The sequence below is a fragment of the Ambystoma mexicanum genome, chromosome 6p, assembly GCF_040938575.1.
Source record: "Ambystoma mexicanum isolate Mex_15411 chromosome 6p, UKY_AmexF1_1, whole genome shotgun sequence".
Taxonomy (NCBI): domain Eukaryota; kingdom Metazoa; phylum Chordata; class Amphibia; order Caudata; family Ambystomatidae; genus Ambystoma; species Ambystoma mexicanum.
The window spans coordinates 578253319-578266796 of record NC_090935.1 but is presented as its reverse complement, the minus strand read 5'-3'; the positions used below and the strand labels follow the sequence as shown (position 1 = coordinate 578266796).

Sequence of the window (13478 nt, the reverse complement as noted above, 5' to 3'; positions counted from 1 at the left end):
CTGTAGTGCTTAGGTGTCTCCTTCCACAGCCACGCCTAGGTAAGAAAAGAGTTCCTGCTTTCCAGAAGAGTTCCAGTGTTCTGAATCTAGGGAGTGGCTCCTGCCCCACCCAACAGGAAAAGTAGTTCCAAACAGAAGAGGATCAGAGGCTCAACTGGCAGGCAAGTAAGCAGCATGGTCTGCTGCAGGTAAGTCCACCCAAGCATTATGAGCCCGGCGCTTCCAGCGCTGGGATTGGCCATGTTTATGAGCCTGGTGCCACTGGCACCAGGACTGGGTCCAAAAGGTCCCAATTGGGACTGGTTGGCACTCGGAACCTGGGTTATGGATCTGCTTCCAAGGGAATTGCGAAAACCCTGACCTTTTGGAAGCAGAGATCATGACAGACACTTCCCCCAGCCTGCCTCCCCTACGTCGTATCCACTCACTGATTATGGCGACGTGAGCAAAACCCCCACTCTCCTCAGCTGCCACCTTATCTTCACGGTACTTCACCGCTATCAATCTTCTCCGGGGCACCTTCCCCTTTCAGTGCGCCCTGGTCTGACTCGGAGCCACTCCGCCGCACCACGGCCCCTCCGCTTCTCCAAACGCTTTTCCCTCCAGGGGGGAGCGGGCTGCGCGATCGCTCCACAGCTGCTCCCCTCCCAAGCAACGCAGGGCACACGGTGCAAAACCCGAACGCGGGTTTTGCTCTGGATCGTTCCCCAGCTCCGAACTGCACGGCCTGCGCCGCCTCCTCATCAGCTCCAACCAACGGCTGCACCCACGGCCTCCGACACCTGCCGCAGCTGGACCCGCGGCCTCCGACAGCTTCAAACCAGCGTTCGCCGTGTGGTGCTGCTTAGACTTTCCGCTGGCACCAAGTCACTCTCTGCCCTCACCTCACTCGCCGGGGAGCCTTCTTAATTGCCAAGGACACCTGTTGAAGGGGCGGTGGGCACCATTATGCAACTGGGTCCGGAGAGCGCCGTTGGCACGTCTACTCAGTGCCAGCGGCCATCTTGGAATTGCTACAATTATTCTTGACATTTCCTAAAAACAAGAGTAAACTAGCTTCTTTGAATGCCTGTTTCAGAATTAGACACTGCTGGGGTGTAACCGAGAGACGTTGTGGTCTTGAAAATATTCCAGAAATTAAGGAGTTTGTGTTCCTCTCTAAAAAGGGATTTTGTGTACCGTGTTTTGGGGGAATTATGTATTGTTAATAAAACTACTATTGTGTCACATATTATTTTAGCATATATTTGCATATTACACTTTTACATAATTTAAGATTGGTAAGGTATTTTACTGTAAACTGCATCAACAATTTTGCAATACAATTTGTAGTTCCATATTAAATAAATAATAATAAAAGAAAAGAAAGTAAAATCTGCAAGCTACTTACGGTAGACTTAAAGGAATGGCTCATAAACGGCTCATTTTGACAACCATGAATGCAAAAAAAACGCCAAGATGAAATCTCTAATTGTTTTTCCCCATCTGTTATATTTTGGATGGAATTTTTTGCATGGAGCGGGATGTCCACCTACGTATCTGCCAGAATCACAGTATGTATGTGGGGCGGAGAGGCGGTATTAGAATAATTGACCTAAAAACCTTTGACCTAAAACATTTTAATTGAATTCTTCAGACTTTTTTTGGTCACATTTAATTAAATATATATGGGGTGGGTAAGAGTATAGATTAGGTTGAGGGAAAGTGGGTAGGTGGCCGGCGGGGGGTCTCCCCCCGCTTTTTAGACAGAAAAAAAAGTTCAAATAATTATGATCAAATGTGATTAGGTCAAATGTTTTAGGTCAAATAGACCCAAACCAGAGAGGCATGGGTCCCTGCGGATTTTGCATGTCCCTTTGCATGTGAGATGGGCAGGTGGATGAACTAGACCAGCAGAGTCCTGATGGATCAGTAGCAATGTGTAGCAAAGACGCCTACCATGTTTTACATGATGGCCAACATTACAGATCTCCATCATTTGCACACAGCACTGAATCATTCAAATGATCTGCATGGAGTGGATGCAGGCAAGGAAACTCAGGGATAGTCCAGATTCCTTTATCAACGTCTGCTCCAGGTGGATAACCATAAAAATGCAGTAGAGTGAACCAGGAGTGGATGCAGGCAAGGGAACTCAGGGATAGTCTAGATTCCTGTATCTAAGTCTGCTCCAGGTGGATATCCATGAAAATGCAGTAGAGTGGACCAGGAGTGGATGCAGGCAAGGGAACTCAGGGATAGTCCAGATTCCTGTATCTAAGTCTGCTCCAGGTGAATAACTATAAAAATGCACTAGAGTGTGCTAGGCAGAATCCTATGCAGTTCCCCTAGGGGGCACTACAGAAGATTAGGACTACAGGTATATGCAATAAATCCCCTTTGGTATCAGTCTGTACCACACAGATTTACTTGGTAGCTGTGGCTGAGCATTCAGACTTATCTCAAGAGGTAGATGAGCAGTATTCATGGTTTACACAATAGGACTACAATACTATGGAACAAGGAAACACTGACCAAAGCTTTGTATCAAAAAGAATATATATATTTATTTTACACACTCTTAGTTCAACACATAAATCATTAAAACAGTCAAGAAAAGTATACACAACTCCCTAATTAAATTGTAGACAAGTTTGAGCAAGAGTGAAAACTGAGCAAAATGGCACAGTGTAAACCAAGCAGAAATGGCACTCTAACAATTTCTTCAGAGGGAGGGAAAGGTCAAGTTATACAGAGTTAGACTCCTAAACAAACCAGCAACACTTCCCAATTGGATTGTGAACAAGTTAGGCAAGGCAGTACTTTAGCATAAGTAATACTGAGGTGAAAACCAAGCAAAATGGCACTTCACAATGTTTAAAGGGGAAGGAAAAGGAGGTTATAAGAGTTTAGGTGCACCAACACATTTCTTGAGGAAAGGTTATCTAGAGAAGGCAGTTGTAACAGATTTAGCCAGAGTCAATAGGCCTGTGCAGAGTCAGTGGTACAAGGCAAAGTGTCCAGGATCAAACTGTTCTAGTAGCTGAAGTCAGGTCTTTGTTTAACGTTTGAAAAGGCGGCTGCAGAAGGTAAAAGACAATGTTAGACGATAGGGGCGGCCAACCCAGCAGGTAAGTAAAGGATTTAAAACACCTTTAGCAGTACCCAATGAAACGGGAGGCCTGGCGGAGCAATATACCTTAAAAGTGAAAGAGACTCCTGCGGCGGTGGTAGTTCCTGGCAGTTCCTGCAGTTCGGGAGATCCAGCAGGGGAAGAGAGGTTCTCGTCATAGAGGAAGGTTCGAGTTACTGCACTGCCCAGGGATGAAGCCAGCCGCGGTGATGCCAAAACAGAATAAAAGGTACTCTCCTTTAAATTGAAGTCGTGGTGGTCGGATGCCTGGCTATCCGGTCTCCTTGTGCTTGGCACTTGAGATTCAACCAAGGCAGGTCCTGGAAGGCGATTGGCGAACTGGTTGGCCCCACCAGCTCAAGGGAAGAAGACTCTTGGTGGTGAAGATCTTCTCCAGTCGTTGGAGAAAAGTGGTGAGGATCTGCAGCAGGGCTTCACCGGTGGTTCAGTCATTGCAGATGTCTTCAGCTTCTCTCCTCTTCGGATTTCTTAGGTCCAGTGGCGACGTCTTGTCCTGCAGTCCTCAGAGCCCTACTTTTATGCAGAAAAACCCCATTCATACAGCCTAGCTGTCACTCACACAGCAGGGTGGTTATCCTGACGGGATAATCCCTCAGCCTATCAGGGCAGAGTGCGACTTGGGTTGCTTAGGCAACCCTGTCCAGGGTGCCTATTGCCCCTCCCACACATCCTGTCTACCCCAGACTCAGTGGCGCCGAAAGGAGGGCTTCTGTGCAGAAGCCCATCAAAAGGACGACCAAAGGATCCCCGACCTGGGTTAGGATTTCAGAGAAAGACACGAGAAAGAAATACGATCAAAGAGATGGCAATAAAACCCTACAGGAGTAAAGTTAATAATAAAATAAACCGGCGGTATGTTAGAGGCTGTCAGTAAGAGTGGTAGCCTCGAACAATGGGAAAATCCCATAGGAAGATATTCGTGGTCGAATATTTATAGTAGTAACCACTGCCACCAGCCAGAAACTTTGGCGAGAGGGACTGGGCGGTACCCTCTCGAAAATTAACACTAGGGAAAAACTATTAACCCTTTCCAGTACTTCCATAGTAAGATGGGTTGTACTGGTTTTGTTCATAACTATTGACTAGTAAAGTCAATGGGGACTTTACATGCCCTGGGAGACAGTAGTCAGTCCCAGGGTATGGAGTCTATGTTTGGGGTCACTATGAAACCCCTGTGTTACTGCACTGAGGGTGTTGTGTAACAAACATGCAACAAGATGATACCTATGAGGGTGAGAACAACCCCATAGACCATAAGCACAAAAAATTGCCTAAAACACACATCAGCAATATGCCTAAGAGTGGTAAAAAGGGTCTCACTCTTAGCAGTAGAAAACAATAAACCCTTCAAATCCAGCAAAGCTGCTGGGGGACTCTATGGGTAAGGGAAATTAGCCTTAGAAGAGAATTCTCCCTAACATAGTGGACCAGTAGTAGATGCAGGCAAGGGAACTCAGGGATAGTCCAGATTCCTGTATCTAAGTCTGCTCCAGGTGGATATCCATGAACATGCAGTAGAGTGGACCAGGAATGGATGCAGGCAAGGGAACTCAGGGATAGTCTTGATTCCTATATCTAAGTCTGCTCCAGGTGGATAACCATGAAAATGCAGTAGAGTGGACCAGGAGTGGATGCAATCGGAGTTAGCTCGTCCGGTTTATCTTGGGCCATCACAAGCTAGCCATAAGAGTAGATAGGGAATGTGAATCTACCAATCAAAGCACTCCCAGAGTGTTCAACTCACAGAGATTGGCTATCATACCCACGTGACCTTGGAATATGGATACTAGGAGCGGGACTGATTAATGTTTGAACTTTAAACACCTGGATTTTACGCTTAATTTGGCAATTATGTGTCACTGAACGCATCTGCTCGAACATACTTTTGAATTAGTTTCTAGAGCTGTCCAGCAGTCGCATGGAGCGAGTAGGACTTCTCTGTAATGTGGTCAAACAAGTGTTCCACAAATTCCTTACTGAACAAGATTAAAGTAATAGAATTCTGAAGAATTCATTGAACAATCCCTTGCGATCTTGGCAAAACCTTTCATGAAGTACGTGGATCATGCAGGCACTGTGTCCATTTTCATGGACATGAGCAGGGGTCTCAGCTGCTAAAGTTGCTCATTAAACGTATTTAAAACATCTAAGTTGCATACTGCACAGCAGTATGCCAACCAGTGCCACCTCCTGTATTGTTAACTCACCTGGGTGCTGCTTTAGGAAGGAGAGATTTGAGCAACTGTATTGCTCTGTATAGCTGGTGGAACCAAATCATAGAAAAATGGATGGCAAAACATTTATGAAATCTTTATGTATATAAATTACAAAAATCTTCTCATGTCCGTAAGAAAACACACGCACACACCCCCACACACTTGTTCACACACAAACAAGCTGAGATCTTTAAGTAGAAGGAGCTAAACCTTGTAAAGAGTACCAGAGTGAAGATGTAAATCATTTATTCAGATACAATACCTAACATGCATTGTTTACAGCGCCATTCCGTTGTGGCTTTGCTTTCCTTCGTTGAGTCTACGCTCGTCAAAGAAGGTTTGGGACCCCAAAGACCAGCTTTGCAGAATCAGTTCCGCAGATTACACCGATGGATCATCTTAGAGCTCAGACCACTATCACATGCAGCAAAAGAAACCAGAAGTGGCGTTCGTTTCCACCTGAAAGTCAGGGTGGCCAGAGAAAGAACACATGCCTCAACTTAATGTACGAGCTCCTCAACTCTTCATGGTACAGCTTTCAGATATTAATTCTGCTGGCTGATGTTCAGTCCTGGCCTCCAGGTAAAGGTACACCAGCATAGTCTTGGTCACTCATGCTAAATAATTGGATCCCAAGGATTGTATTGTTTAATCCTGGAAAGGGTTTATACGGGAAATGCAGCTTGGATGGAGTTTTTGCCAACAAGAGGCATTGACCTCAGCTATGTGATTCAGAGTTGGGTAAGCCCTGTGATGGTCATTTAACTGGGTGGGAGGAGAAATAGGTATTAGGAGAGTGGTGTATGATACCAGATTTAGATCGCTCCCTATAGGTAGCTGAAGAGATAAGGCCCCGTGTGGAATCAGGCCACAATCAAGAGTTACTGCCCTATTCCTTCCTCAGGAATTATTAGGCTCTGCGTTCAAGAAATACAATGGTTATGGCAGGGGCTGCAAAGGGGGTCTGGTTGCTCCCTTAAGTAGAACAAAATGATAGCCAGGATGGAAGGACCCTGCTTCAACAGTGAGCTATCCCTTGCCAAATAGCAGTAAGCTACTCATATTTCCTCCCGAGTGTTCCTTTCCTGACTGGATACTCGCCACGGCTTAACAAATATGATATCCTGTCAGGTAATCACTTCGTGTTTTTCGTGAGCTAAAGGCTTCACTGGTGCCAGAGGGAAGTGGAGGGACTCCCCAAAACCATACACTTCAGTGCTGCCCCAAAGTAAGAGTGTGCAAAGCTGGCCAACAGGATCAGCTACCATCTGGTTGACGAGAATGAGAGGTCTGTGCTAATTATGACACAGAGGCCTTTTGGCTCGATCATCTTAGGCATTGAGCATGGTTGGAGAATGTAATGAAGCAGAATGAGAGTTGGAATGATGATGAAGTGGGGTGAAAGGACAAGGAGGGTAGAGCCCAATTGACCAGGGAAGACAGGAACCCCGGGTTTGACAAGCACTCCTTAATGGTGCCGCCTCCTCATCACGCTCCATGGAGGGACTGACTTTTTGTCATATGGAAAACCTGTGTGTAGCTTTCAGAAGTTTACTTAGGAGTGTGAATGTCCGGTCTGGACAAATGTACACAATCTCTCAGAATCTGGCTTCATAGCGTATTTAATTCCCTGAAACTGACCGCACGTCCCAAGCGGACTCTGATATGACGGCCCAGTTAGGCAGGATATCGGGCTCAGCATCAGCGTCCACCTGTGAGGGCTCCATTTCAGGGCCCTGTGGAGGCGTGGCCCATGCATCGAAGGAGCAAAAGGGGATTGAGTCAATTCAAAGGACTAAGTCTGTTTAAAGAGCGTGCCTGAAATAATGATTCTGCACATGGTGCAGCAGTAGTGTCCCTTTGAAGGCACCAGGATCGCTGGAGGTGGTCACCAGAGATTACTGGTTGCTGAATATTTTACAGCATGCCCAACCGGGCATGAACGCAGATTAGGATTTTCATACATTTTGCCCATATTAAAAACAGAGATGGAGGAAAAGGAGGACAGTGGTGCAATGGGGAATTACCAGGGTGACTGGTGATGAGTGAATCAATTACAGGGTTACCTAGTCAATCTCCCAGTCCATGCATGTATTTATTTAAATCGGAGATGGCCGTTGTCAGGTCATTCGGGGTGGTTACTTGGACATCAATGATTTCTTTGAACCTTGTTTCAGTCAAAGACAGATTGAAGGACAGATAGTTGAGAAGAAGAGAGGTAGAAGAAACCCATCCATGCCATTTGCATACTTGCTGCAAAGGGGTATCAGGCTACTTCTGAGCCATTGGAGAGCCCCAAGAAGGGAACATGTGTAATAAGTACAGACTAATATGCAAATGGATAGTTCTCCTCTGTGAAGGGTGCATTGAGCTAAAACGTGGTTGTAGACCCTCCTGAGTGAAAGAAATTCCATAAAAAAGGGTATTTCACCCATGCTCGTTCGCGGTAGAGGGGCTCCTATTCCCCTTTGTAATTTTGTAAAACGTGGAGTTTCTCCCTAAGTAACCCAGGGTAATCAAGATGTGGACCCCTTGCTCACTGTGCCTTAGAGAGGAGCAACTTCACCTCACTGAGGAGGCCCAACAAGGCCGAAACACGTGTCTGGGGTTGCTGATGGTTCTCTTGTTCAGAGGAGAATTGCAGAGCATTTCGGGGTTGGTCTGCCCTTGTGGGTGGGACAAAGACTGGTATGCAAGGTATTTGACCCATGTTCATTCTCAGTAGAGGGGCTCCCACACTCTTTGTAAATAAGTATGCAAGTGGAGTTCTGACTCCTTTCCACCGAGCCCATAAATCCCTGAGCCCTTGCCATGCTTCAGACAAGCTCCAACAGGCCCATTCTTAGACAATAGCTGAGCCTTGTGTACTTCCGTGCCACACCATATGGAATTATTCGTTCAGGTAAGAGGTTAGTTGGAACCAGCTCCCCCGGTCCATATGCCCCCAGGTCCTCCAACTCAGACTGCTCCTTCTCTCTCTCACTCCGGTGGCCGCTCCTCTGGGTCTTTGGGCCAGCCGGTTAAGAGTACACACCGATCCTGTCTCGCTTGCAAGTACACCAGTGAGCACACCTTTCATGTGCGACGTAGATGGGTGGTTTAGCCCAGCTCCATTGGGTCTTCGGGTTGCCAGGTTCTGGTGTCCACACTTCTCTTTGTCGCTCTCGCTCCAGAGTTGTGGTAAGTGGTCAGCATACTTTGCTCAGCAATTACGTTGTATGACAGACAGTTTCAACTCTTTTGGTAATCAAGCAATTGAGTTCTGGGGTAATGAAACTGAGACGAAATTAGAATGTAAAGGTAAAGAAGAAGCCAGGGGATATGAGGATGAAACTGGAGAGAAGGGTAGAGGATAAAAAAAAGTTTTGTTTATTTGATTGTATGGCTTTATTTTGGTAAAGTGTGCCATAAAAGTACATAAAAGCAAACATCATTCCATTTACAAAATACACTAAATATATGAACAGTTGACTAGATTGATTAAGATAGATTAAACCGCAGGGACTGGTCCAGGAGCTAGTCAGGTTATGTGCAAGGAATGGCTAAACTATTTACACACGTTAAAAAGATCGATACATTCAGTAAAAGCCAATCATCAATTATTAAAATACAGAATTAGTCACATTTTAAAATGCTTTTGGTTACAGAAATTCTCTTGAGTGTGGCCGGATCGTTGCTTTTATGCTTCATTTTAACAATCTATAAAATGGCCTCCAAAGTCTTTACCCCTCCCCATCAGAGCTGTTCTAACTGAAACCGAATTTCAGTTTGCCACGTCATAATACGAGCAGGCCTATTTCCTTGTTTGCTCGTCGCGGACTAGCTGAGTGTTAAGGTGGATTTTTAGAACCAGTCCTGTGGGAAGGTTCTGAGAGTCCAGCCCATAGGCATTTCTAGGGGGGAGTCTGAGGGGACTATAGCCCCGGGTCTTTTGGTTGTAGCCCCGGATAGAAGCTCAGATGGTACAACGAAAATGCTAGCTAGCCTCGAGCCCCGCCACTCCCGACATTAGCTTAGCCCCTGATCTTTTCCATACCTAGCAACACCCTAGTTAGTGAAGAGAGTAATTGACACTTAGGTGTGGCCAAACGCTATCAAGGTAACGTTGACTAAGCAGTAAGGCGGAGGCACACAAAATACTCAAATAAAATAGGCCTCGCAGGAGTAAAATTATACAAATGTAATCATCCTTTAACTCCAAGCAGATAAAGTAGAAATACATACAGCACACATATACACAAACACAGTTGGCGATCTCAACGTGAAAGCACACACACTTAAAACAGTGAAAAGCAGTTCAGGCTAATGAAACAAGGAACACTGAGTAGTAAAGTGAGAAGCAATGCATTAAATCAGTAAGGAACCATGTGACCTGCCTTATAATTATGAGGCCCCTATTGCTTCGCCTGTCCTTCCTTACTGGGGAGGTAAGCTTAGTGCCTTAGTAGAGTCAAGGTCCAGATGAGCACCTGAGCAGGAAGCCTTTAAAGTCTGCCCAGAACACGCTTTGGCACAGCCAATAGGTTGGGCACAATTGCAGCACTTCGAAGTTTAGAAGGTAAGTATACGTTTTATCATACTAGGAGGGATCCTTGGTCACAATTCAAGTGATCACAACCAGGAAAGGGAAAGTTAGGGAGTGGACTTTGCAACCCATACAAGCCCTTTGGCACCGGAGATTCTGAGTACCTATTGGGCGTGGGGGTGTTCGAGAGTGATGGCTCTAGGTTGTTTGCAACACCAATATGGCAGTCCATTTTATTTATTTGGTTGATGAAGATTTCATTGGAATGCTTACATGTGTTCTAGGGATTCTGAGATTTCTGGTTCAGGTAGTGGATTGCAGCAATGTTAAGCAGCTAGGACTCAGGCTTTGCTGCAGTTAGATGTTGTTGGAATTTTTGCAGAGTAATGAGTGACTTTAGCCTTTATGAGTAAAACCAAAGAAGTGATGGCTGGAAGGTTTGGAATTAATCGTAACCTGTGGCACTGCTCTGGGCAACCCTCCAGACCATTGTTCCTCTCCTGCCAAGCCATTACAGATATGCAAATCAGGCTTGGTCATAACCTCTATGTAGGCCTGGCAGGCTCTACAAAGGGCTTTCAATGCAAGGAGATTGTCCTGACAGTGAGAATGTTGCTAGCGTTTCTCCCATCTATTGATGTTACACTTGCTGTCTAGTCAATCCTGGGCGTAGCAAGGAGTGAAGGTTTGCTCCTGTAATGTCATGTGGTCCTCCTGTGTGAAACGTTGTCTGGGGATAATGTTCCAGAGGGTAGTGGAAATAAGAGCTGACGTGACCTCTCTTTAGCATTTCCGGTTGCATTGTGGGATCATCACTGTAATATAGTCTTTTCCCCAGGACATCTGTTGTCGCCTTGTCCAACGTTATCTCTGGGCCATGGCAGTGGAAGGCACAATGGGTGACTCTCAGTGGTATAAACTGAATCCTGCATTTGACAGCAATTGGGGATTAATTTACTGTTACTTCATCATAGTGCCAGACAACCAGTTGTAGAAGATACAACAGACCCTAGTTTAGAATCCATATATGATAATACATCATTTTTGACAATGGTCACACTTGCCCTCTAAATTCAAAAGCCCCAAACCAGCCTTCTCAATTTGTGAACTCTTTGTGTGGTTTCTATGAAGGTGTGGATGTAATTTGACACAGATGTTGCTTTTAACGCTGGCCTTAAATATACCTGCCTAAATACATATATTATTCCTGAAATCGTAAGCATCAGTAGGCCTGATCAAAGCCTGGAGGCGATATGAATAAAAGAGTATATATGAAAGAGTTCTTGTTTAAACCTTCATTGTCTTTCAGGCTCCTATAATGAAACAGAACTATAATGATGTACAATTCCCAAGTAAAGCCTCTCATTTTTCTGTCTAGGCTGTAAAATCCAAGACCGGACCAGGTGAACAACTGAGGAATTCCCTGTGGCACACCGGAGACAGCACCGATCAGGTCCGGCTGCTCTGGAAGGACCCCAGGAATGTGGGCTGGAAGGATAAGGTCTCTTACAGGTGGTTCCTGCAGCACAGACCACAGGTTGGATACATCAGGTAGGATCATGAAACTTGGAGTAAATGTATTGAAATGCCATCACAGTTAAACGCGGGCCTTCTTCATCAGACACAGTAAATTAGTTTGGGATACGCTTGCTGCGATATGTGATACCACTTTTCATCCTCTGAGAGATCCAATGAAATTGTGTGCACACTAGGACTGCTTTCTGCTTTTGTCCAAAACATTGATATTGACAACAAAACCCTGACAACGTGGCAGGAAATAGTCGGACTCGAATCCTCATCTGGTATACCTTGTGCCCACAGATTCAGAAATCACTGTGGCTGAACACAACGTGCCACAAATCAATGTGTTGGGTAACAACAGGGCAAAAAGAGTTGCCACTCGATCTCAGGGAGTGGGTCAAAGGTGTGGTGTCCTCTTCTGTCGTGTATGTCAATCAAACGCTGTGTGTAGGAGGCACAGGATAGAACTCAACACACATCTATATCCTTCTGCACTGTTGCTCAAATGCAAATGCAACTAGAACAGCCACACAAGAAAAGGGCTTGGAAAACAACTGGGTGTGCCAATAAGGCTTGCAATGGAAGTAAGTAGAGGGAGATGATACCTTTCATCATCATATAAACTTAGAAATAGAAGGAAGGGTGTACTCCAAGGGCACCTTACAAAAAAGAACTCAATGGAGGAATATCCTTTACTGCCTAGTTAACAATGCAAGCATATGTCCGATGAGGAGTGAAATGAGGAATGGGGCTCTGGTGAGGAAATAACCAGGCAGGCCTGCTTTAGGCGTGAACCCTCCAAATTCCGACACATCATGAGCATGTCACATGCCTCAGGTGCAGGGAAGTACAAACTATCTGTTTTGGAGGTGAGAGAAAGGGGGGTGAAGAGGATATTTGAAAGAGCGCGCTTGCCTAAGCAGGAAGCTGTCACACGGTGTAAATCAGTTATGAGTAAAACTGCGACAGAAATATGTAAGAAACAGAACACAATTACATCAACTAAAAATACAATAATAAATTTAGAGCACTGGAAATTGACCAAGGAATGTATTTGTTATTGACATGTGTGTAAATAATGACCGTATGAATTCTGCAGAGCAATATGTGTGCAGAGGAAGGTTAGAGAGTGTCTTAGTCCAATTGTAAAATCACAGAAATCCAGGTGTGATAGCTTTTAGTGGACACACTGGGGGTATGCTGAGATGGTAACAGACCTCGTCAGATGGTTCTCACCCAATGCAATGAGCAACAAAACCCCCCACAGTGCTGGTCATTTCTTTCACATAAAAAAGAGAGATGTGTTATTCCTCAGCATTTTTTTTTATTACTTTAATTTATTCGAGTTAAAGCATGCACATGCGTGTACATTTCCGTGCTTCTTGGGTGCTTCTTTTGTATGTAAAATGTGTCTTCCTAGTTGCAGCGTTTGGGCTGCGTGAGTATGAAAGCTGTCTGTGCTTTCCTGAGCTGAATGAGAATGGGGTGGAAAGCGAGGTTATGGATTTGTTAAACACCTTATTTATTGTCAGGAATAACGAACTTTGAAATCGGTTACTGAAAGAATGTCCAAAACTTGATCGGTTCACACCCGGTCAGGTGGGCGCCCACAGAGTGAATGACTTCAAGCGCACAAACTTCTATATGCCCGGGGACCATCAGTCCCGCTGATTACTAATAACACAATCTCATATTTGTATTTAATTGTATGCAGTTTGCTTTCATCCAGTGACTGGCTGTGTCACTGGATAATACCCTTGACCTCTTTCTTATCACCATTAAGTTTGATGGGGATCTGAGCTTTCTCTGTATTGGTGGAAGAGAACAAGATGTAGGAAGCGATCAGCTCTGGCCGAGAGTGAATGCAAAGGTTAAAAAGACTTTGAGATACAGTAGAGTGGAGGTCAGGCAACTGCGCAAGGCCACCTCAATGGGTGACAGCTAAGAGTAGGACAGCTCGCTAGCTGTTTTTGCTTTGTTAAAAAAGATGTTGGCCAATCAAGCACAAGTCCAATGAAATCAATCTGCCACAGGATATCAACAATTACTAGCTGCTTGGAGCTTTAAAACGCAATGTACATTT

The 13478-nt window shown here is 45.1% G+C and overlaps 1 protein-coding gene across 1 annotated transcript in view; it reads left to right on the top strand.

Moving 5' to 3' along the window:
* Positions 1-13478, top strand: part of THBS4 (thrombospondin 4) — a 274521-nt gene that overhangs the window by 180182 nt on the left and 80861 nt on the right. The window contains exon 20 of the mRNA XM_069627401.1: positions 11253-11425. Coding sequence (XP_069483502.1) covers positions 11253-11425 — 173 coding nt within the window. The remainder of the gene's footprint in view (positions 1-11252; positions 11426-13478) is intronic.